This window comes from Triplophysa rosa, linkage group LG21 (assembly GCF_024868665.1).
Source record: "Triplophysa rosa linkage group LG21, Trosa_1v2, whole genome shotgun sequence".
Taxonomy (NCBI): Eukaryota; Metazoa; Chordata; class Actinopteri; order Cypriniformes; family Nemacheilidae; genus Triplophysa; species Triplophysa rosa.
Window position 1 is genome coordinate 8,421,447 of NC_079910.1, and position 25,341 is coordinate 8,446,787.

General features: G+C 40.9%; 1 protein-coding gene across 2 annotated transcripts in view; it reads left to right on the forward strand.

Moving 5' to 3' along the window:
* Window positions 1-25,341, forward strand: part of adcy6b (adenylate cyclase 6b) — a 41,426-nt gene that overhangs the window by 6,441 nt on the left and 9,644 nt on the right. For both annotated transcript variants that reach the window (XM_057319233.1, XM_057319232.1), the window contains exons 4-15: window positions 16,188-16,337; window positions 16,723-16,844; window positions 17,632-17,743; window positions 18,462-18,589; window positions 18,681-18,839; window positions 19,247-19,388; window positions 19,514-19,642; window positions 21,104-21,132; window positions 21,454-21,601; window positions 21,707-21,804; window positions 21,900-21,987; window positions 22,234-22,350. In XM_057319233.1, the coding sequence (XP_057175216.1) occupies window positions 16,188-16,337; window positions 16,723-16,844; window positions 17,632-17,743; window positions 18,462-18,589; window positions 18,681-18,839; window positions 19,247-19,388; window positions 19,514-19,642; window positions 21,104-21,132; window positions 21,454-21,601; window positions 21,707-21,804; window positions 21,900-21,987; window positions 22,234-22,350 (1,422 nt within the window). The remainder of the gene's footprint in view (window positions 1-16,187; window positions 16,338-16,722; window positions 16,845-17,631; window positions 17,744-18,461; window positions 18,590-18,680; window positions 18,840-19,246; window positions 19,389-19,513; window positions 19,643-21,103; window positions 21,133-21,453; window positions 21,602-21,706; window positions 21,805-21,899; window positions 21,988-22,233; window positions 22,351-25,341) is intronic.

Genomic DNA, 25,341 nt, shown 5'->3' on the forward strand with positions numbered 1-25,341 from the left:
GGGCGTAACAACAGGAAAAACCACCCGCTCCACACCAAAAGCTTGTGAGCTAGAGTGTGAAGTTTCTGTAAGCGTAAACCGCCCTGGCGATTGATATATGCCACCGCTGTGATATTGTCGCAGCGTACGAGCACATGATGTCCTTGCAGGCGAGGCAGAAAATAATTCAGAGCTTTCATATGGTCGGGAGCTCTAAATAATTTATGTGTGCTGAATGTAGTCTGATCGGCCACAAACCGTTCACTATTCTGCCCACCTGGGTCGCACCCCAGCCTGTTAAGGACACATCTGTCATTACGACTTTCCGCATCACTACCGTTCCCAAACGAGTTCCCTGTGCGTAAAAGTCTGCGTCCCTCCAGTGGCGAAGAGCCGCCGTGCAAGTGCGCGGCACTGTTACAGAGCTGAAATGTAGTGACAAAACTAGGAGCGACATATGTGGATTTAAAAAGAGGTTTTCTCTCTGCAGAAAGATGTACTCTCCCTGAAACAGATTTATTACATTTGTTATTTTATTGTGTTTAGGAACACCGGGGCCGAAGCCTTTATTAGTTGGGTGAGGGGAACAATGTGTGTGCTGTGGGGTGACACTGCTTGTGCACATATCCTCACGACCGACCCCTTGAACGTGGCAGGAGAAAACACAGCGTCCACTGAACGCACGGGCTGGGCAACCTCTGAAGGGGGGTGGCCGACCCCTCCATGAGGAAACCTCCATCTTTTGGACAGGGGCTCTGGGACAGAAAGAGAGTCCGATGAGCTTGTGGCTCGCGAACGAGGACTCTGTGCCCCCAACGCTTGCGTTTCGTGTCGGTAGGGGTTGGGTTGGGGGGTTGGCGGGAGACGTTCTTCCCCAGGGTTTAGCAGAGGGTGGGTTACTCTGCCGTGGAGGGGGTTTGTTGTAAGGTCTCTCCTTCCTATGATGCTGGTTTCACCCCGTGAGGGGGGTTAGGCAAGCGCGCAGTGGGCAACTGACGCGGAGCTACTTTCCTGGGGAGGCACATACTTGAAAGCCTCGTCCTCTTTCTTTTTGTCGTCACACCGTTGCTGCATCAAAGCCAAGGTGGAACCGAAAAGTGCCTGGCCAGGCTTGACTGGAGCGCCCGCGATGCGCCTCTTCTCGCTGTCAGGGAGTCCCGACAGGTTCAGTCAAAGAACATGCTCCCCCACCACAGAAAACGCCATGGAGTGCCCGCAAGTTTGGACAGCCTGCCGAGCATTGCGGAGGACGAGGTCGTTGACCATAAGGACCTCCTTCCACAAGGTTGGCGAGGGGGATCCTTTGTCCAGCTGCTGCCCCAAGTCTTCCAAAATTTCCGCCTCGTCCCTGCTTTCCGCTTACGAAACGTTAAGGACTTATAAGCGGCCTGATGAACGGAGACAGAAAAACGGTCCATTTTGCCAGGCAAGACCGGCTTCGGGGGGGGCCAGCAGCGAATGTCAACTGGAGAATAGCAGCGCAGGCAGACCTTATATGCTCTCAGGTAAGGGGGTGGGGCCTTACCTTGCATTGGCGGCGCGCTTCTGTCTGTCTAGCCAGACTTGGTGCAATTGGATGCTTCTGCCGAGGTCAGGTACAGATGCCCTTCCCATAGGTGGATCTTGAACACGAGATGATGAAAGAGAACGTTATTATTGTCCATCGATGTGGGCGCTAATACAGTTTTTTAAAAACAGTAGTTGTATAGTTTTCATTCTTGGTGTGAACGAACTTTAACTCACTTTTGTAGGTCCCTTTGGATAAAATCCTCATCTCCTTTTTGTCCTCATCTTTGTTTTGCTATAGGGCAATTCCAGCGTTATCATGGCATTTCCAGTCAAAACTTGAAATATAAATTCTCAGAAAATGTATTTTAACCAATATATTAAATCATCTGTTTATATTTTACTAAACCTCTGATGATAGAGTCCGGACATAAAAAAATATTAGTGAATGCTTGAGTTTTCTATTTTAAAAAAGGGAAAAAATGAATTTGTTTTGGAAAAAAGGACGCACGTTTTTGAGAGACAATATACTTGTAAGATTGTTGTAAATTAAAATGTGCAAACCAGAAGCTATAATAACCAAGAAATGGAGAAGAGATGGCTTTTTAGAAAAAATAAATAGTTACTATATTTACATTATTTTGTGATTATTTATGAGGAATGTGGACTGTTATGGATGTGACAATTCCGTTATGGATGTGACAATTTATTTACCTGACTATGGTAAACTATGGTTTAAAACACAAAACTTCATTTGGGTATTTAAACCACCAAATATTAACATCTGACCTATCAGTATGGTGAAAACCTTTGGAAAAAAGATCTCAAGGCTGATGTTTGCAATTTCCCAATACTGTTAAGGTAACATGCAAATTGTATACAGTGCTTTTAAAGCGGCCGTGCAACGTTTCATGCATTCTGAGTTATTTACGATGTTAAACGTGTTGTCATCTCATGCTTGACATGGTCAACTTGTCAAAAAATGAGTTGGACGTATGGCATAGTATTTCTGTGCTCGATACACTCCCCCAGTGTTCGTACAGGTTTCGGAAAGTTTTTTTCGAACATGAAAATCTGTTTCGTAACAACTTTTCTTAGTCACTTATTGGACAATTCTCCTGGAAAAGCACATGGCATGCCCATGCTTCAACCATGGACAGCGGGAGAAGGAGCATGCGAGAGTGAGAGCACTACGTTCGCGATGTTCAGCTGTATTTGTTTGTTCACTGCATTTGGGTGATGAATGTTATATAAACGGTGGATATGACGCTTGATTTGGAGATCGTTTGAATCTGATAGATGGAACGGCGGTCCCAGCGATAAAAGATGACAGACATGAACGGCATGCGGTAAGTGAAACTGATGTCCCTCCCACACGCGTCGTATGTTTTCGGAAATAATCGTACATCTGTCTTTTATAAATGTGATCAAACTAAAGACTCTACAGATATTTGAAGGGTGTGATACTATTCTGTATGTACTCAAGATTAACATGATATATGCAGAAACTGTCTGAGATACGGCCGCTTTAAATTCTATGCAGAAGCTGAAACACATTGTCTCCAATGCAATATCTCCCCTGCCTGTCAGCCTCATGCTCAATGTGGTCTAGTCCTGACATTGTCCAGGTTAATGCTGGTTCAGTGCGCTGTTGTGTGTTTGCTTCTTAGGCGGCCGGGCTTTCGGCTCTGTACTTGGCACTCGACACGATAGTAATGGATTGGGATAATGGCTACTGATTGACTCGGGCTATACCCTGGAGCATGTTCTCGTCATAGACATTCGGGATAGGTTCCAGTCCTGTGGACAATCAATGCAGGACAAAAGTCCATTGGTTGTGTTGGTGGCTGATTAGCGCTGTTTAGAAATGCTCTCAGGTATGCTGTCCATGTTTGCTTCATGAGCCTTTTATTCTAGACCGTATCAAGAGATGGTCTCAGGTCGAGAAACTCTGAAGAAAGTCTGAGGTCATGAACTGGTTCGCTGATGAAGAGTGACTCAACAGTTGGAAAACAAAAACTAAACAGTATCCTACAGACACAGAGCGCTCAAATGGGTGGGCTGTATGACCACAGTATTATTTCATGGTTATGTTATAAATGATAACTTGTATGTTTTATAGCCATTTAATAACGTTTGGTCATGTGATTTAGCAGAATCTCTATCAGTTGATATTTCTGCTGTCTCACACCACAACGTAGTGTTCAGCCTTACTGTAATATTATAAATGCATGTGTGCTGTCAGTGTGAGCCCAAACCAGACAGTGTACAGATACATCCGTATTTGTTTGTGTGCCACAGAGAACAGCATTTTTTCACCAACATGTGGCCAAACTGCTTAATCTGATAAATGCGGCTGTACCTCAGGAACCTAATCTACTGCTGGCTCTTTCTCTTTAAAGAGATACTTCACCCAAAAATGAAAATTCTGTCATCATTTACTCACGTTCGAGTTGTTCCAAATCTGTATAAATTTCTTTGTTCTGATAAAGATATTAGGAAGAATGCTTATAACCAGACAGATTTTACCCCCCATTGAGTTCCATAGTAGGAAAAATGACTTTTTTTGTTCTGTTGAACACAATACATTTTGAAGAATGTAGGACAGCAAACAGTTCCTGGGTACTTTTGACTACCATTGTATTTTTTCCTACTATGGTAGTCAATGGGGGGCAAAATCTGTCTGGTTATAAGCATTCTTCCAAATATCTTTCTCTGTGTTCATCAGAGCAAAGAAATTTATACAGATTTGGAACAACTCATTTTTGGGTGAAGTATCCCTTTAACTCTCTTTCACTCCCCCACCATCCCTTCTCTCTCACCCCCTGCTCTTCATCTCACTGTGCTGCTTGAGTGTTCCTCTGAAATGGCCAGCAGTGCAGGGCAGGTCAGTGGGCGATCAGCAGGGGCACAATAGCTCTCTTTGTGAAGATACACACTGATGGGATGGTGCTGGGTGGAATGTGGTGACAGGAATGACCGGGGAACGACAGTATGAAATAGCACCCGAGTGACACGCAGGGCTGAAAAATGACTTTTCTGTTGCTCTCTCTCTCTCTTGTAGTCACGACAGGGTCCACAAGATAATCTGTAGTATTAAACTGGTGTGATTCCCCCTGTATGGGTGAAAAGCTGTCAAAGCGCTGTTCTTTTTAAACTAAGGCTAAGGAAGGGAGGGCGTTTATTGATTTTGCTCTGTAGACTTAGTAGTTGACATAAAATACTTGAAATATTGTTAACCAATAACCATATAGCTATGTAGCCATTGTTTTGGCAAGTCCCACAAATTTTTTTCTTCACTGAACACATTAAAGGACAGTCTGTTTACTGTCCCATGATGCAGGTTTTTATAATGTTGTTGGAAGGGTGACACACATTGCTTTCACTTGCAGTTTCTGACCGCAGGCGATGACAGCACCTGTTCTGTAGTGTTTTATCCAGCATTGTCCCATGGGGTTAAACTAGTCTTACAAAGACACCAGCAAATTAGATACAGTACATAAGTATAACACCTTTTCTGTGTTATTTTTAGCTCGAGACCTGGTTCCACAGTTGTGTATGGTAGCTAAATTAGCCAATGAACTGCCGAATACACTGTTAGTGAATATGAAAGTGAGACTTTATTGATCCTGAAATGGATTAAAGGTCCAATGTGTAATTTTTTGTAGGATCTGTTGAGAGAAATGCAGAATAATATACATATATCTTCAGAGATGTATAAAGACCTTACATAATGAAGTGTTATGTTTTTATTAACTTAGAATGTGCTAATTCTATTTACATACACTGCGGGTCCCCTTGGAATTGGCCATGTTGTTTCCAGCCACGGCTTGTCTGTATGGGTAGGTGGGGCAGTGCCCCTCCAAAATATTTGTCTACTGAAATATAGAACTGTATATAAACTGAATCAAGCAAGATTGTTAACTCAAAAATGTGTTCTGAATTATTCAACAAATATTTTCGAGGTTTCTTTGTCATTTTAAGTCGTAAAATGAGACAAATATATGCAGAAATTTAGCGCTTAGCAATGTAATGAACTTTAAGCATGGCAGAGAAACCCTCAGCCTTTCGCAAGCTCAACAGCGCTCCATGGGTTTCCAATGTAAATCTGTGGCGAGAAATGGCAGTGCAGCCTGGTCTGATAGACAGTTATATGGGCAGAATGGAGTTTGCCCCTCTGCTTTTTACGTTACGTGAATGTAGTTCCAGACAAAGCTATATCAATCCACGTTAGTAAAGGGTATGTCAATCTGCACAAGTGCAGGAGTTCAGCAAATTAATCAGATCAACACGGCGAGTGATGCAAATCTTCTTGAAGGTAATAATAAATCAAGTTTCTCCCTTAAGATAATTAACCATCGTTCTATTATAGTAAAAGTGAATTAACCCTGTTTTTGGCAGACTGATTGCCATTAATACACAGTTTAACTACACATAGCCTATCATGTTTAAGATATGCTTTCTATTGCACAATGCAGTAATCTTAAATTTGCTAACATGAAGCAGCTTCCAAATACTTGTATAAATAAATCGCCATCACATTAGTGAGAGTATATACAATCAACGTGATTGTAGAGCCTGCCAATCAACATTCGAGCAGTTAACTTTATATATCCTACGATATGATCCAGAATCTGCCCCACCTAAATGTATAGCCAGGAGCCGCTACTGGTTGTTTCTACAGTAGCCCTAAACGGACAAACTGCTCTACAGAGCGCATTTCGAAAATACGTTATCTCCCTCGGGAAAGAAGCGCAAACGTGACTACATCTTATTCTGGGTTCACACCAAACATGAACAATCGCGTTCCACGCTCTTTATTATACTGCGTTGACACCAAACGCGAACAATCGTCTTAAACACTTTATTATGCTAGGTTCACACCAAGCGCGAACAATTGCGTTCCACGCTCTTTATTACTTGCGGGAAAAGTTTGTTATCTGACAGATATTTTCAACCTTTGCGGAAGACTGGATTGACGCGCGTTCGCGAGTTTGCGTCTATGCGCGTCTTTGCATTGACTTTGTATGTAATTTACTGGCGCAAAACGCTTAATTCGCGTTTGGTGTGAACCCAGTGTTACTCGCGGGAAAAGTTCGTTATTTTCGCGTGAGTGGCGCGATATGACAAATATTTTCAACCTTCACGGAAGACGAGATTGACGCGTGTTCGAGTCAATCGCGCCAACCGTTTCGCATCGCCTGCCACGACTTTGTTTCTATACGCGTCTTTGCATTGACTTTGTATGTAATTTACTTGCGCAAATCGCTTAATTCGCTTTTGGTGTGAACCCAGAGTAATGCTCGTGATGACATGTGATCTCACAGGTGTTGTTCTGGTCTATAGGGATGTAGTTAGGGAGTGGATAAAAGATTCAAAGAAATATCAGTCTAGTAGTATATTTGTTACCATATAAAGATATATATATATATATATATATGTTTTTGCTTATAAATGAAGAATTAAGAAACAGTGTGGGAAAACAAACATTGATTTTCTAGATTGTTATTGTATTTTACTTTTCGCAAATCTTTTGACTGGTTCAAAACTCCTTTCAAGCACTTAGATAAATGTCAACCAGTACAGCTCTTTTAGCTATAATACTGAAGGCAGAGCTAACAAACATGCATTTAAAAATGGTAACACAAAGAGCTGTTTTGCTTGCTGTGCGATCAGAATTTACTTCGCCCAGAGCAATGTGACCACCACGCCTGACTGATCAGCTCAGAAGGTGACATAAATTAGGATTAATGATAAGCGGAATATTGCACTCAACGCAAGTGCTCTGATAAAGGTAATAATAGCACGGCTAATAATAACTTTTCAAGCAAAGATCACTTTAAGGCCTCTAATTGCAGACTCTGTGTGGTTTGCTAATGAATGGAGCTTTTTCCTTCAAAGCAAATACAAGATGTTGTGCTGTGCTGTGATATAGTAGGATTCTGTTAATGGTAACAAGCAGTAAATATGGTGGCACAAGAGATGTGGAGGTTTTCACTTACCGTCCCCTAGTTTATTTCTACAGTGTTCTTCATTTTTTGGAAAGGGAGAGCTAAACACATTGGCAAGAGAACATTATGTGCAGTCATAAAATTTCACCGATGGTACTGTTCTGTAGTTCACCCAAGCAGTTAATTTAAACTTTGTTATTCTCAACAGCAATAGCTCATTAGGTTTTCCATGTCAAACCTGATATGGTCCTTAAATAGAAGATTGTGTAAATTTTGTTAAGTTTCTTATAGGACTGCACGTTAAATCGAAAATAAACCACACACGATTTGTCGGTTGTCTGCGTGGTTTCTGTGTGCACCTTATCAATAAAGTAAGGTTAAATACTGCTGCATCTGAAAGCCAGAGGGCGCTCTCGTGCACAAACTCCAAATATGCCCCGCCGAAGAAGTACCATAACACACTGGTGGTGCGTTCCAAATGGGATATATCGCCCTCCGAAGGGCACTTCGGAGTGAAAAACAATCATGGCCACCATATTGAAGGGTCATTCCAAACCAAAATGCTCATAACTGGCCCCTTTAAAGGGCCCTTCAGACACTATGAGCTCCCATGATTCTTTGCGCAGATTCTTTGCGTGGTAAGGGCGCCTCCTTATGGGCAGGGGATGATGACACAGAAGGGCACTTAAAGAAACAGTTGTTTGGTCCCCTACACCCTTCAACCCTTCGAAGCTCTCACTCCGGAGGGTAAACCTTTCGAGGGGCTTAGGGCATAGGGATGAGCCCTTTGGAATGGAACACAGGGGTAGTTCTTGGAAATGCTTCTGGGCATCTTTGTATCACTGTTCTTTAAGCCTCCAAGGTATTTTCATGACAATAAAGTATATTTATATTGATGATGTTTGATGGGTGTTGCTTTTTACAAATCCACATTATAAGCAACTCAAACTCACAATGCTTTCAGATCGAGCAGCATTTCCTACCGATCACAGAGCCGTGCCTTACGGACAAACTGTGAATATAACATAATCGCAGACTTTGGGATATCATAATCGATCTAGACAGGCCTGTTTATGCGATATTTAATGTTAATCGCGGTTTATCGTGCAGCCCTAGTTTCTTACAAAAATGTTATCGCCTTCAGAAGAATTACAGTGAGTTCTTATAAGTATCAATGTTTCTTCAAAAATAAAAACAAATGAGACAGTTGTTAAAATACAAGAGTACGGTGCTGTAAAATGCATGTAGATTGTTTAGGTAGGATAATCTAGATAAAACGTGTAGAAGTTCATATTGAAATCTGTAATAATATTGACTTTGGATTGCAGACTTGGCAAATCCGAGATCTTTTTGTGATCTTTTTCACAGCAGAAATATCTGAGACTCAAGAGTTATGCAAGTTACAATTTGCTCTTCATTTAATCTTATTGATGTCTACAAGGAATAATTGAGATATTAAGGAGATCTCATCTATGATTTTTCTCTATTATGGGTTGTTGTGTCAGCTGCTTTTATGCTGTTTTTGCTTCACGTTTTTGACTTTTTTAAGCATTTCCAAATTATTTAAAGTGCCTGGAAAAGAACTACATTCTTTATATTATTTTTGTTGTCCTACACAGAGAAAGTCACACAGGTTTAAAACAACATGGGGGTAAGGTGAAATAATGATGTAATTTTCTTTGACTGAACTTTTCTTAACTCTTTGTAGTTGTTGTTCTTGTATGTTATCAGGTTCATTTTCACACTATTTCAAGATATGCAGATCTAATCATCTCTGCTTATTCAACTATTGATGTATCTTTGTATTGTTTTCTTACTGTTCTCTTGTTCATCTGAAACTATTGATCTCCACTGTTCGCCATCTCTGCCTTGTACCTTTGTACCTCCGGGTGTATTTTCTCACTCTGAGCTCAGTGTGTTTTTCTTTGATGTTCTGTGATATGTCAGGCCATCTTTTTTTGGATTCAGGCCATGTGGTGACCTGTGTGTTTTGCTGTGCATTGTACTCTTAAATGTCCACGTGGATTTACGAGCAGCATGGCATTGCATCCGATTCATTTTCTTTCATTTGAAGCTCAAATTCTGTGACCGTGGAGAGCTCACCGACCAAGCATGAGAACTTGTAATTCCCAAACTGGGATGACATCACACTTGTGTCATTTCTGTTTTGAATTATTTGTTTTCATGCAACGTGATGTTTGCTGTTCAGCTTGATTTATGTTGAGCGGTACTGGGTGTCATTTTGCCCTTTTCGTCATAATGATAAGAAATTCCTGACCGTGTGCTTTAAAATCTCTCAGGAACATGTCGGTTCCCTGTGAGAACTTTCTCTTATGTCAGTTTTTCTGTGTTTATGTAAACAATACATTATGTCCAGACCAGTGAGGAGGAGGCGGTCACGTGCATCTCTGTGCTTTACTGACCTTGTGTGCTTGTGACAGACAGGCTCTGCGTAGTCCTGGAGCACATTAGGACAGTGCCCAGAATAGAAATGAGAGGAACACGTTTATTTTATGGAAGTGGTAGAACGTTACTGATTCATCCATGCTTATCTCTTAAATGGACAGTTCATACACTAGTAAAAATTCTGACATTATTTACTCACCCTCATGTCATTCCAAACATGCATGCTGGTATTTTTTCCATGGAGCGCAAGCGTAAACTGTGAATATTTGGTACTCAGCTTTTAGTACTAAGATTTTTTAGTGACCAAGCAACACCATAAATGTCATTCATATGAATCACATGGTGTGCCAAGTCTTCTAAAAGCCATAACTTTGTAAAAAAACGACGAAATTTTAAATGTCTTTAAAGGAATAGTTCACCCCCAAAAAAATCCTAATTCAAAACTTGTTTGACTGACTTTCTTCTGTGCACAAAAGAATTGAAGTCAATGGGGGAATGTTGTTTGGTACCAATGTTCTTCAGAATATATGTTATGTTCTGCAGAAGAAAATCATAGAGGTTTTGAATGACGTGAGAAAATGATGAAATAATTTTAATTTGGGAGGTGAACTATCCCACTTCCATTGAATTATCCTCACTTCCATTGAAGCACACATATGGTGAGTTTGCTGTTTCAAATATGGGGTGTGAATGAAAATAACAATGGGTCTCGCATTTGTAGTAACTGAACGCAACTTTCCTATTCGAATTCTGGATGTGTGCCACAAACTTCAGTGGAAAAATGATTTAATGGTATTGCCCTTAAGTTATATGGACTTCTTTTATGATAATTTCAGATGGATTTTACGGAGCTAGAAAGCCTTTTATCACTATGAACTATTGTATGACTAGAGAAAAATACGGCAATAACAATGACAGATTTTTATTTTTAAGCTATTCTTTTAAATGTAACAAAACAAAAAACAACTTGAGTCCAGTCTCACGCACCGAAGTTTACTGGGTCAATGCTAATTTGTCATTTTGTTTGGATCCATAATGTTTTCCACTGGTTTTATGTTTGTAATCATTTGTATCCAGCTCTCATGTGACCTGTGCCCGAAGGTATCAAGCCTATTGTACTGTTGCTGAATGTGTCTAATTCACAGCTGTTTGTTTTGATAGTACCACAGATGGGATGCTCATTGTGCTATTAAAGGGAAATTCATCTTTCGCTCTGCTGTGGGCGTATTTTTGAACTTTAGAATCAGATGACTGACTCGCCGGCCTGTTTGTAAATGAGTTTTTTCTTCAGGCTGTCGTGGTAACTTATCAGGGGCTGGGGGTTCAAACTGTTATGAATGATAACGAAATAAACCTTCCCTTTGTAGAAAACAGGAAGATAGAGGGAGATGAAAACAGGGCTTCATGTTTCTGCCTAATTTGTGGAGCAAACCTCATAACTTTCATTTGCCCTACATCAAATGCTTTTTCAAATTTTTACGAGTGGACTTTCAGTCCTTATAAACGAAAATGTATTTGCCATAAATCATAGCTTAAAGTGCATGGTAGTGAGCAAGTTTCTAATGCTCGCTTCTGACTTTGGTCAGTGGGACGAGATCTCAGTTGATATATGACCAGTTCAAATATTTTTACAGGTTTTGTTTTACCAGAAATCATCTTTGTAAGGCAGACCGCAGACCACCCTTAAAACCTGAAAAGTTTCGGTCATGCCGAGGACAAACCAGCTTTCAACATTGCATTCAAATTAAATGTTGCGATTAAATGCTGACTATAGCCCTCAAAGGACCTTTAACTAAATCCTGTCATCTATGTGAATATGTGTATGTATAACGTTACGTTTCTGGGCTGAGCTCCAGTGCGAGTGGGGCTTCGTCCCGCTTATGTAACTGGCCTGTGAAATCAGAGCTTTTATTCAACAGTGACTTCCCAGAAACCAATTGTTTTCCCTACTTATCTATTCATTTTAAAGATCTGTCTCTGCTTTTTCATCTTTACACATTCTTTAGCATTCTTCCTGCTCTAATGTTTTCTCAGTGCAATGACTCCTGAGATCAGACAGAAGATAAAGGATTCTTTATATTGGTACAGTACAGCTGCGGTGTATGGGTCTTGTTTTGGATTTTGACCCTCTTGCCATGAAACCTTTATTAGTTCATTTGGACATTTGGATGTGGGTTCCCATTAAATAAACTGAATTTTGATACAGTTGGGTGTGTTTAGCTGTGTGAGTCGAATAATTCAAAACTAGTTCCATTTATTTTAGCCATTTTGGTTCAGTTAATGGAACGTGCATTGGTGTGAAACAGCTGATGAAATGCTTGACTGATATTTTCGGCAGCCACTAAACCTCATGCAAAACAGCCATCTACTGACCCACGTGAATGGTGACATTTCACTTGAAACGTTGCAGAGGAATTTTGAGCGCTTATATAGCAAGAAGCTGGACAAGTGCTGGCAATCAGTGTTTCTATCTCCCAGCCGTTACCCTGTTGAGGGTCATAAAAGCTTGAGGGCTTTCAGAGTGCCGTTGCTCTGAGCAATACAAGAAAACATGTCCTTCCCTTAGGGTGCTCTGTGTTATCATGCCAGGACTGAGATGCTGTTTGGGTGAGGCTTCTAGGAAACAAAAAAATGGTGTAATCTGCAAATCATTGTTTTGCAGATTACGTTCATCACAAACATGGTTGATGAACAGGGCCTTTTCTGGGAAATTTGCATCATAATTTAAAAATATTAATGCTAAATTATGTCTTTTTATCCGTTGTCTGGCTTTTGTCCAGGTCTGCTGGGCCCTTTGTGTTTGATGCCATTTCTCTCAAAGATCACTTTGTAGCTTCACTGCTCAGCTGAGACCAATTTTGGTTTGGCCTAAATCATGACTGAGTTTATTGCCAAAAAGACCAGAGTCCAACTTTTCCTTTTTTCCTTTTCTTTTTCATTTTCGGTTTCATTTAATTTTCTTTTCTTTTTCATTTCCTTTTGTTTCTTAGTTTCTTTCTTTCCTTCCTTCCTTCCTTCCTTCCTTGTCCATTTCCTTTTACTTTCTCTCCTTTCCTCTTCTCTTCTTTTCTTTTCTTTATTGCACATTTTATTCTTTTGAACAAAGTGAACTGAGAGCAAATCCAACCTGTGTCGATACGTTCTGTTTCGTTCTCTTTGTGTTCTTGTGCTTTAGTTTCCTTCTGCTCTACTTCATTGGTTCCCTCATTAGTTTCATTAGTCACTGATTATTGTCACCTGTTTGTCATTATATCACCTTGTTTATCCTCTGTGTATAGAGGGTATGCACGTGTAGTCACTTTCCCACGTGAGCACACGGGCGCGCCTGCTTGAGTGGTAAAACACTGGGCAAAATGAATGGTTACAATATCAGGAAACGCAATTCCACGCAACATTTGAGTGTCTAAGAACACCTGATTCCTTTGTAAGTCATAAGGTAAGGATCACCGTCGAGTCCAGCTGCTTGTAGCTTCAGCAAATAATTGCGTGTTTTAGTCCCGGTTTTTGTTCCTCCTATTGAATGCAGCCATTTTGACTTAGTTTTACCACTCAAGGGAGCGTGTCCCAGGAAAGTGACGTCAATGCATACCCTCTATATACACCCTTTTATTCTTTCCCTTGTCGGTTCTCGCTTCAATGTATGTACTTTTGCTTCTTCATTGTTTCTTGAGTAAAGTTGATTTAAACTTCTGCATCATGTGTCTTGGTAAAACATATGCAAACTGTCATCCTGATGTATTGACCTTCAAGCTGCCAAGACTGCAACAAATCATTTTAAATTTATCGAATTTAAAAGTTTATCAACATTACAGCATACCATAGTCATGAAACATGCAATTTATTTAAGAAAAAAAATGTCTTCATTGTTCATAAATAGCGAGACCCGCTCTTACCTTTTTTGACTACAACTAAAAAACACTCAGTAAGACTTTACCGCCTTATAAGACAATGTTTAGACTCCTGGTAAGGAAGAGTCCCTGTTAAAGAGGAATGTAAAAGTATTTCTCTGAACAAAATCTCACACTCTACACACACCAGTCGTGCGCCGTAATGTGTCATGACGTCTGATAAATTGTGGAAAAATTCTGTACTTGTGTGTACTGTATACAAATTCTGGCATACAGAAAAGTTTTCACTTGGGAGGAAGAAATGTGATTTATGCACGCTCAAATAATAAAGGGTTAGTCTGGTTTGGCTCGATTCAAACGGGAGGATTCAGTCAAGTTTGTCCGTAATATATGAGGAATGGCAGATGGATTATTGGAAGGAGTGAAATAAGCAGCTGGTCAAAAGTGATTGGCAGGGTTATGTGAATGTCCTTCTGCAAAACTGCACGTGAAACTCCGGTAAATACAATCAACAGGCTTTCAAGCAAATAAGTTAAACACAGTGGTGCTCGGTTTAGTTCATTCTCATACAGGGATTAAATACAACAGCAGTGTCTTTATACTGTGACATTTCCAAACAGACGGTCGTCTGACACTGGCAGGCGTGCACACACACACATGCTCGAAGAGCGATCTGACAGTCTCATTTAATCAGTCTTAGTTCAGCGGTAAAAGCATGTGACATTCCCTCGGTCCATTGTGCCAGCTCAAATGTCAACTGCTTTTTAAAATTTCACTGATATGATCTACTCTCATTCAGTACGGGAGGGGGTGACACATGCACTGTATAACGTATAAAGTGTGCTTCGAATGCACTTTAAGTCACCTTGGGTGAAAGTATCTGCCAAATCCCTAAATGTAATGTAAATGTAACAATGTCAACAGGCGAAATGTTTAGTGCATCCACTAAAAACAAGCATAAAAAATATTCTGGGACTTTAAGAATCAATATCAAATGATAATGAAAGATTTTGATTAATAAGAAATTACAGTTGTTTGGATCATGTGGACTTGGCAGCTGGGCACTTTTACTGCTGTTGCAAAGTTTATTTAGCCACAGATTAAGAATTAAAAGATGTTTTCAGATCGTCACTTTCTCCGTATTAATCACCTTGGTGGCCTAAACTTCATGCTTAAGTAAGATCCTTTGAATAGAAATGTTTTTGGGGGATTTGGAAAGGTTCTGCAAGTTACTTTGCGTAAATAACCCAAATCAATAATGTCATGTGTAAATGGATGCTTGGTGGGTCTGGCTTTTATTCCTGGACTCTGAAGATGTTTGGGAATTCACTCCAGGGGCTCTTGAAAAAGGGAGTGGAGCTATTTTTCTGAAGCTATGCCGTCATATTTTTGTTCCTCTTCATCAGAGATGAAAACCCTTGTTGCAGCGAATTGGACCACAACAAAGTTCTCATATCCAAATTCATCCACCCAGAAATGTTGTTTTCAGCATCAACAGAATAATTTAGACAACTACAGTTCAAATAGCAAACTTTATATACATACTGTATATATAAGAGCTGCTATTTGTAAATGATTGTAATGTGAAATGTCGTAATAAAAGCACATTTATTGTGCCTTTGGACCCCTGTGTAAATTCATCTGTCTTTCTGGTGTTTATGTCTGCCTGTATACCGTCATCATGTTATCCGCTGTGCGTGTTAAAACAACTCTAAAAAATTATTTATAGCAAGATGGCACAACTCTCTAAAGTTCTTTCAAACACACAGGTTTGGCCGCATACCATCTAAACCTGAGATACTTTCACTGACGTACAGAGAAAGGCCTTAACACACAGAGCTGATTGCTGGATGTTTTTTATTACTGGATTATGTTAACTCAACACATTTGACTGTGCTTTTTAAAGGTCCAGTGTGCCATTTTTTGGAGGATCTATTGACAGAAATGCAACATAATATACATTACATGTGTATAAAGTAGTGTTGTCCCGATACCAAACTTCGGTACCAGTCGGTACTAAATGTTACGATACTAGCATTTCCCGCTATCATTTTGAGCGCTGTTGAACAGATTATGAAAGACCTCTGATTGGCCATTGTGTTTCCAAGCTCATCAGATATGTCTTTGAATGGCTCCTTACCGAGCGCTTGCACAACCAAACCCGGAAGCGCGTGAAATGATCATTGCATCGCACTCTCTACCGAGCCCTTACACAGATACACGCGGAAGCGTTTGAAAGTCTATCAAAGTCAAAATCAAACGCTTCCGTGTGTATCTGTGTAAGCGCTCGGTAGAGAGTGCGATGCAATGATCATTTGATCAAAATGATATATCCTTCTTGAACACGTTTGAGTTTTACTAAGATAGTAAGAGCCCAATTTTTCTGTGGAAAGAATAATCATTGTTGGCTGGCAGACCATGTCATTTTTAAGTCAGACATGAGGGCATAAGTGGGCACCATTGCATTCATTGCCTTTTTGTCTCTCTCTCTGTGCAGATATGTGCCAATACAGTGATTTTCCTGTGCACCAACATCATCGGCATCTGCACACATTACCCGGCTGAGGTGTCTCAGAGACAAGCCTTCAAAGAGACTAGAGGATACATCCAAGCCAGAATACACCTTCAGAGAGAAAACCAGCAGCAGGTCAGCAAGTCCTCGAGTGCACAAACACACCCACCCACCCGTTGTTTGTTCATCTCTCATCACACTTCATAAACTCAGGCCATACATTTCATTTTTATGCATTATGTTATGAAGTCATGTTGTGTGCTTTCTTCTCCTGCCTGCTTTGTTTTAAACTTGTTTTTCCTGTTTTCCAATAACTGTGTTTTAACATTGAAAAAAATTGAGCACTTTACTTTAAAATGTACTTTTTGTCACAGGTCACAATAACTAAAAATAGACTTTTCCTCCTTCATGTCCTCCTTAAAATCTCGTGCGGGATAAAAAGTCTCCATGTTACTTGTCAGCGACGCACATGTGTACTTAAACACATGATTAATAGTGTCATCACATAAACCCCATCCAGGAGCGCCTGCTGCTCTCTGTGCTGCCAAGGCACGTTGCCATGGAGATGAAGGCAGACATCAACGTCAAGAAAGAGGATATGATGTTTCACAAGATCTACATCCAGAAGCACGACAACGTCAGGTACGCAAATGCCAAGACCGCCACATGGTGTCATGCTGTCACATTTGCCAGTTTTGTCATCACACCTCCTGAATGTAATACGACAGTGTTAGAACAGTGCTGTTTCTGTGTGATTAAAACAGACGGCATGTCTGTGTAAAGCAGAGACATATTACACACTCATGCAGCTTAAGGTTATTGTTCCCAAGACTTTGGCCATGTTGAATGCTTAAACACAGATTAGGTTGTTTGCTGTCCTTGAGTCATGACTTTACTCAATTTTTTTTGTTTCTGTCTTGCCGGATTGAGGGTCAAGTTGCTTGTTATAATATTCCTGAAAAAGAAAATGATTTCAATGCAAGTAAAACGCAAATAAAATCAAATGATTTCAAGCAAACTTGGATTTGGATGTGTAAAAATGGTAAATGTCACACTGGCGCCCCAAATTCTGTGAAATTTGCCATTTTCGGGTGTTTATGAAAGAAACTGTGCCATCTGTTGTCACATGGCAATTTGTCCAGACCGTGTGTGTCCATTGTGTCATGTCTTAAATTGTAGTTGATGACCATGTCTCCTGCTTGTAGCGGCAAGGACTTTAAGAAGACTGCCAGGTCATGGTTTTTCTAATTGAAGAATAGACTGAAGTATCAAGAGTGACCGACCTCTATTTGGAATGTGAACTGAATCGATGTTTTTCACGGTTAGCCCATCAAACCAACGGCAGTGACCCAGACAAGGGCCTTCAGTGATTATTGATCTCATTTTCTTCTGTCTGTCTTTTGTCGTCTTCTATCTGTCCTCTCAACAGTATCCTGTTCGCGGACATTGAGGGCTTCACCAGTTTGGCGTCACAATGCACAGCCCAGGAGTTGGTGATGACCCTTAATGAGCTTTTCGCACGCTTTGATAAATTAGCTTGGGTAAGTAGACAGTATGGTCATATTGATCATGTGATCTCAACATGTAGATCTCCATAAGGCGACCGCTCCCACTACCACATAGCAAAGCCATATCAACCAACCAAAAGACCCCAGAAACCACATAGAAATCCATAGCAACCAACCAAAACACCCCAAAACCCACATTGCAGTGCCTTAGCAACCAAGCAAAACATGCCATAAACCACATAGCAACCACCTATACACAATACACAATAGAAACCACATACAGTAGCAATGCCCTAGCAACCACCCAAACACCCTAAAAGCCACATAGTAGTGCCCTAGCAACCACCCAAAAGGCCCAGAAAACACTAAGCAGTTCCATAGCACCTAAAACACCATAGAAACCAAATAGCAATACCCTAGCAACCACCCAAAACACCTCCAGAGCCACATAGCAGTGCCCTAGCAACCACCCAGAAAACACTTCAGTTCCATAGCAAACACATATAGCAATACCCTAGCATCACATGGAATATCCTAACAACCTCTCAGAACTTCACAGCCAAACACAAAGCCCTGGCAACCAACCAAAACATCATAGCATCATCCTCAACTTTTGCACTGCAAAGTAACTCACACTTCCTTGAAGAAATGTTAAAATATCATTTTGAGTCCCCTACTGTTAGGGTTTTTTCCAAAGCTCTGCAGAAATGACTGTTAATATGCTTGCGGTATGTTATGTCTGTATTCTCAGGAAAACCACTGTCTGCGGATCAAGATCCTGGGGGATTGTTATTACTGTGTGTCTGGACTTCCGGAACCGAGGGCAGATCACGCTCACTGCTGTGTGGAGATGGGGGTGGACATGATTGAGGCCATCTCGTATGTTTTTCTATACCTCATTTCCCACCACATACTGTGTGTCATTTGCTCCTCAATGCGTTTTTAAATTAATGTGCATGCATGATTGCAGATTGGTGCGAGAGGTGACGGGAGTGAACGTGAACATGCGTGTGGGCATACACAGCGGCCGCGTGCACTGCGGGGTGCTCGGCCTGCGCAAATGGCAGTTTGATGTCTGGTCCAACGATGTCACGCTGGCCAACCAAATGGAAGCTGGAGGCAAAGCAGGGTAAGCTAGACCAGCACCCATGTGAAGTTTGCATAAACATGTTGTGTTAATCTGTTTTCAATTTAAATTTGGCATTAAACAAATAATGTGGGTTTGATACAACACAAGAAATGCGATTGTTAATTCTGGTAAGAGCTGAGCAGTGCAGTGTTGGCTTGCTCACCGGGAGACTGCATTTATTTATTTATTATTTATTTATTAGATATTATTTATTATAATGATCTTGCTTGGTCTATAAACACCATGCACTGTGTTTTACCTTTCTGTGTTTTTCTCATTTGCTCCTGTAAAGCTGCTTTGGAACAATGCACATTGTGAAAAGCGCTATATAAATAAAATTGAATTGACTTGATATATACGCTGAGTGTATATGTCTGCACTAAAAGTGAAAATGTAAATGCTTACAGGCGAATCCATATCACCAAAGCCACGCTACAGTATTTAAATGGGGACTATGAGGTGGAACCAGGTTTTGGAGGGGACAGAAATGCTTACCTGAAGGACAACAACATTGAGACGTTTTTTGTGCTGGGTTGCAGTCAGAAAAGGGTGAGCACTTGTATTCTCCATGATAAAAATAATTTCTCTTTAGGGATCAATAAAACTATATATATATTTGTATGTGCTGAAAAAAGTTTAATTTCCCGTTTGTGTGTGCCAATAATCTCCTGCAGAAAGAAGAAAAAGCCATGATGGCTAAAATGCAGCGCACTAGGGCCAACTCTTCAGAAGGGCTGATGCCACGGTGGGTTCCTGACAGATCTTTCTCCAGGACTAAAGATTCCAAAGTCTTCAGACAGATGGTAAGATCTCTGTCCACTTATGCTCCAACTTTCACAACTCATGTTCTCTGATCTCCTCTGCACTTCTTTATGACAACTCATAATCGAGAGCTGGCCGCTGCCTATGTGTGAATTACTTTTTCTGCTCTCCAGTCGAGGACTTTGCTGCTTTCCATCTGCATCGAAATACAATTAAATTGTGACAAAAAACTGTTGTCTAAAGTATTAGTGGAGGGGAAAGAAATACACAAAGAAGTATATAATGTATATAATGATGTAGCTTATTTTTTCAGTAAAAATGTAGAGTTTGAATGTTTGGATGTAATAAAGGGATGGGTCACAAACTCGTTCTTACAACTAATAAGCTTAAAGATTTTTTATTTTTTTCATCTTTAATTATTATTAATAATTTTTAGTATGTACAAAGTAATTGATTTTATAAATTGTAGTAAACAGCAAAAATGCATTTCCCTCATTCTTGTAGCTCAGCTGCAAGGATTGTGGGTTCGATTCCCAGGGAAAATACACGAAAAAAAAGCATAAAGCATACAGCTTGAATGCACTGCAAGTCCCTTCGATAAAAGTGTCAAATGCATATATGTAAATAAGTATTTTATAAAGATGTCTTCATTAAACCAAGATTAAATTACTTGAGAAGCATTAGAGAAAACATCTTACATTTGGATTGTTTTTCATACCCAATTAGGAAATAGTTGTTCTTGCTTTAAACATATAGGTACTACTATTCAAAAGTTTACGATCACATGACTGAAATTTATTTTGTGGTGTTAAAAATCATTTGATCGGAAGGCATTTGCTTATATATTTGAAATTATTTTGTAGACAAAATATAATTGTGAAAACATAACTTCTTTCATCAGAAAACTAAAACTACATTTTTCAAAATATCTTCTTTTGTGTTCTGCGGAAGAAAGAAAGTCATACAGGTTTGAAATGACAAAAGGCTGAGTAAATGATGACAGGATTTTCATTTTGAAGGTGAACTACTCCTTTAAGAAACCGGCTGATGAAATACCAATTCTGCACATTCAAGGCAAATGGTAGCTACTTTGAAGACTCTGAAGAAAACAAAAACAAATGTTATATTTTAGTCACAACATAATTCTCATCATCACATAATTGTTTTGATGAGGTTTCTTATTTTTCTACAGACTAGAAAATTAATAAGGAATGAATAAGTGATCCTAAACGTTTGAACGGTAGTGTAAATCTAACTAACCAGTGAGGTTTAAAACAAGAAAAAAGACAGAAATAGTGAAGATGAAAGTAATTTGTTGCAGTCTAACAGCCTATCTCTGGTGCCCATCTCTCTCTCACTCTGGGTGTAATTTGAAGTCTGTGAGTGTGAATTCAAGTTGCAGTGACTCTGTGGGGTTGGCGCTTTGGAGTCGTCTAAAATAAGACTCAGAGCGTGTTATTCCTATTCTGCCCACTGTAACTAATCTACCTGTCTGTTTTCAGGGCATAGATGAAGCCTCCAGCAAAGATAAGTGAGTTCTGGTTTTATTAGAACACAAATTCATACTCTCAGGCTCTGCAGGGATTTATGGGGAGCATTTCACTGGCTGTTTTCGTTTGTGATGTTTGCTCAGGGGGAAAAGGCGACATCAAATAAATATTCTAGATCAGATTTCAAACGTAATCACCCCCAATCCTTTTCAAATGAATACTTGTTTAAGAACATTCAATTTTGTGAATGTTCATATCACAATATAGCTTGTAAACAGAATAGACATTTTTGCTGTCATTATTGACTTTGTTTAATGTAAATTGTGATGTTTCTTCCCTTCATTTGGATATTCTCCTCCCAGCCGCTGTGCCCAAGAGGCTCTGAATCCAGAAGATGAGGTCGATGAGTTTTTAGGTCGTGCCATTGATGCCCGCAGCATTGACCAGCTACGAAAAGACCACGTGAAGAAATTCCTGCTTACATTCCAAACACCTGTCCTGGAGAAAAAGGTCCATAAACAGTTTTAATACCGTCCATCGCATGGCATGTTTACACTTGAATTCTGAGAAACATTTTGAAACAGCTAACAACAATGCCAATTTTCTTGCTTTCAGTACTCGAAAAAAGTGGATGATCGCTTTGGTGGCTATGTGGCCTGTACCCTTGTCGTATTCTGCTTCATTGCTTTTATTCAGCTTATCATCTTCCCACAGTGAGTTTCGATGTATTATACACCATTTTTTTATTAAAAGCAATGTGATCTGTGTATGCAGTGTGTTTTAAAAATGTTGTGGTTTGGTTTTGCAGTACTCCATTAATGCTGGGCATGTTCATCAGCATCTTTATTATCCTCGCCAATGTGCTCTTCATATGTGCCATTTATTCCTGCGTTAAGGTCAGTCTTTGTGTCACTTAATCCTTCCTGTTTCTTTAATGTGATATGTCCGTTTCAAAGTATTGATATTACCATGTGCAATAAATAACTCAACAAATGTAGGTTATCCATACTATCATTGGTGAAGGTGAAGTATGTCAGTTCTGCGCTGAATTTTCAAGCATTTTATGGAAGTCATCATATAGTATGTTTTTTAGATTTTTTTTCTGATTTATGCCTTTCTTCTAACTTTGTGTCTTATTTCAGCTTTTCCCAGCTGCCTTGCAGACAGTATCAAAGAGGATTGTACAATCCCGCATAAACAGCACGCTAGTCGGAGTCTTCACCATTCTGCTTCTCTTCATCTCTGCTTTTGTTAATATGGTAGGCATCCAGAGTGAATTCATTCTAAAGGATATTATACTGAGAATATTAAACAGATGTTGATGATTTTGTCCCGCAAATTTTCATATTTGTCAGTAGAGTTCTGCAGTATTAAGCTTTGGGTAGGGCAACTTCAAATGCAGTTTCTTCTGTTTTATTCTAATTAAACATCGGTGGATGACATGGCAACAGACCTCGGAATGGAAATGACAAAGAACCAAGAGATCAGCACAGCAGAAGTTGGAACAACAGGACAGAAACTACGGATATGCATTTGCGGCTGGACAAAGGTAACATCAGAGAAAGGTCTTAAAATCCATCAGGGCAGGAAGAAGCGCCTGAGAGAGCTTAGTGAGTGGCCTCTCATTGACCAATACTTCACAAGAGGTAGGGCAAATCAGTCGGGTGAAGCCCAGTGGCGGGACAAGCACCACAGCCCACAGGGTATCAGAACCCCAGACGAAGCCCAACCAGGCATAAACTTACCAGCAATCAGCAACCCGGAGACTACCCAGCCGCAGCAAGCAGTAGAAAGGAAAATGGATGGAAGAAGACCTCAGATACTTTGGCCTCAATCCTGCAACAAAGAATGGGCAACCATTGACTCGGATCTCGTCCAGCTTTTAGCAGGCCAAAAAGGAGATGTCGAAAGAAAACTGGAGAAGATGGGGGGATCATCTACACCTATGGGGTAAAGAGATTTGGAGTGAAAAGCAAGAACCTAAGGTCACAGAAGGAGATGACGGGCCGACCTAAGTCCAGGAGACAAAAAGAAATCGACAGACTTGTCAGAGAAAGGAGGAGCCTGAGGAAACAGTGGAAGAAGGCCACAGAAGAGGAAAGGAAGGGCCTAGAGGCACTACAAGGCGATATTAAAAGTCGCCTGGCCTCGTTGCGAAGAGCAGAGAGCTTGAGAAAGCAACATAAGAAGAAGGAGCGAACCAGGACCGCTTTCTACAAAGATCCTTACAAGTTCGTCAGTAGCATCTTTAGCAAGGAGAAAACTGGGACCCTTAAAGTACATATAACAGATATTGAGGAACACCTATGGAAAATGTATTCCGACAATCAGAGGCATGAGCCAATCTCCATTCCAGAGGACATTCACCAAATTCAGCTACCAGAACACCAGATGGACACAAGGCCCCCTAAATGGAGCGAAGTTGATTGTGCAGTAAAACGGGCAAGATCAGCTTCAGCTCCTGGACCCAACGGTATACCATACAGGCTCTACAAGAAAGCCTCTGGGGTGTTGAGGTACCTTTGGAGATTAATGTCTGTGGCATGGAAAAGCAGGTGATACCAAGGGTCTGGAGAAGGGCAGGAGGCATACTGATCCCCAAGGAGAAAAACTCCTCAACTATTGACCAGTTTCGCCAAATTAGCCTGTTGAATGTGGAAGGTAAGATTTTCTTCAGCGTTGTGGCCAATAGACTCTCAGGATTTCTCAAGAGAAACAACTTCATTGACACTTCAGTGCAGAAGGCAGGCATAGGGGGTTTCTCTGGATGTTTGAAATATGCTAACATCATCTGGCACCAGTTGCAAATGGCAAAAAAGGAGAAGACCTGCATGTGGTTTTTCTAGATCTTGCCCAATGCCTTTGGATCAGTGCCACATGAGCTGCTGTGGACAGCCTTTTACTTCTACCACGCTCCAGATCAGTTAACAAAGCTGATTAAGGCATATTTTCAGGATCTCCAATTTTGTATTACCACACAGGATAGTACCACCGTGTGGCAACAGCTGGAGGTTGGCATAATGGCAGGTTGCACAATTTCACCACTGGCTTTCACAATGGCAATGGAAATAATAATCCGGGCATCGCGTTGGGTGGTTGGAGGAGAGCGTTTGAAAAATGGGTAGTGCCTACCTCCAATCAGGACATACATGGATGACATGACAACCATCACAACAACCAAAGCATGTACAAAGCGGCTGCTGGATAAGCTCCAGGAGAACATTAGTTGGGCACAAATGGAGGTCAAACCAAGCAAATCCCGCAGCATTTCTATTGTCAAGGGCAGGCTTACCAATGACAGGTTCTGTATAAAGGGTGAGCCCATACCAACGGTCACGGAAAAGCCCATCAAAAGCCTTGGACGGTGGTACACCAAACAGGTGGAACAACTCAGACAAGAGACAGCCAGTGGACTCAAGAAAATCAATAATACAGCTCTTCCTGGGAAGCTGAAACTCTGGTGCTTCCAGTTTGGCTTGTTGCCACGCCTGATGTGGCCAATTTCAATGTATGAGCTCATGGAGTCTCACGCCTATAACCTGGAGAGATTGGTGAGTACACAAGTGAGAAAATGGCTTGGGCTACCAAGATGCCTTAGCAACATAGGGCTGTACGGGAATGGAGCTCTCTCTCTTCCCATTTCAAGTCTTGTGGAGGAATATAAATGCACCAAAACAAGATTAGAGATGACGCTCAAAGAATCCTGTGATCCCTGTGTAAGAGATGCTGCTCCAACAGTAGCGACAGGAAGGAAATGGAACCCAACAACAGTGGTAGGAGATGCAAAGGCAGCCCTCAGACATAAGGACATCGTGGGACAAGTGCAACATGGCAGAGGGGGACTTGGTTTGGCATCAACCACACCCACGTGGCGAAAAGCGACACCAAAGGAACAGCGTCACCTGGTAGTGGAGGAGATTCGGCATCAAGAGGAAGCAAGTAGATGCGCCAGAGTGGTCTCTCAAGCCCAGCAAGGCCATTGGATGAGGTGGGAAGGCATTGAACGGTGCAAAATCACTTGGAGTGAGCTGTGGAGTATGGAAACAAACAGGCTAAGTTTTATCATAAGAGCTACATATGATGTGCTGCCCTTACCAAAAAATCTGCATGTTTGGTGTGGACAGGATCCAGCCTGCCACCTATGTGCAGCTCCAGCAAACCTCAAACATATTCTTGTGGGTTGTAAGAAGAGCTTGACACAGGGGAGATACACATGGCGCCACAATCAAGTACTAAAGTGCTTGGCTGCA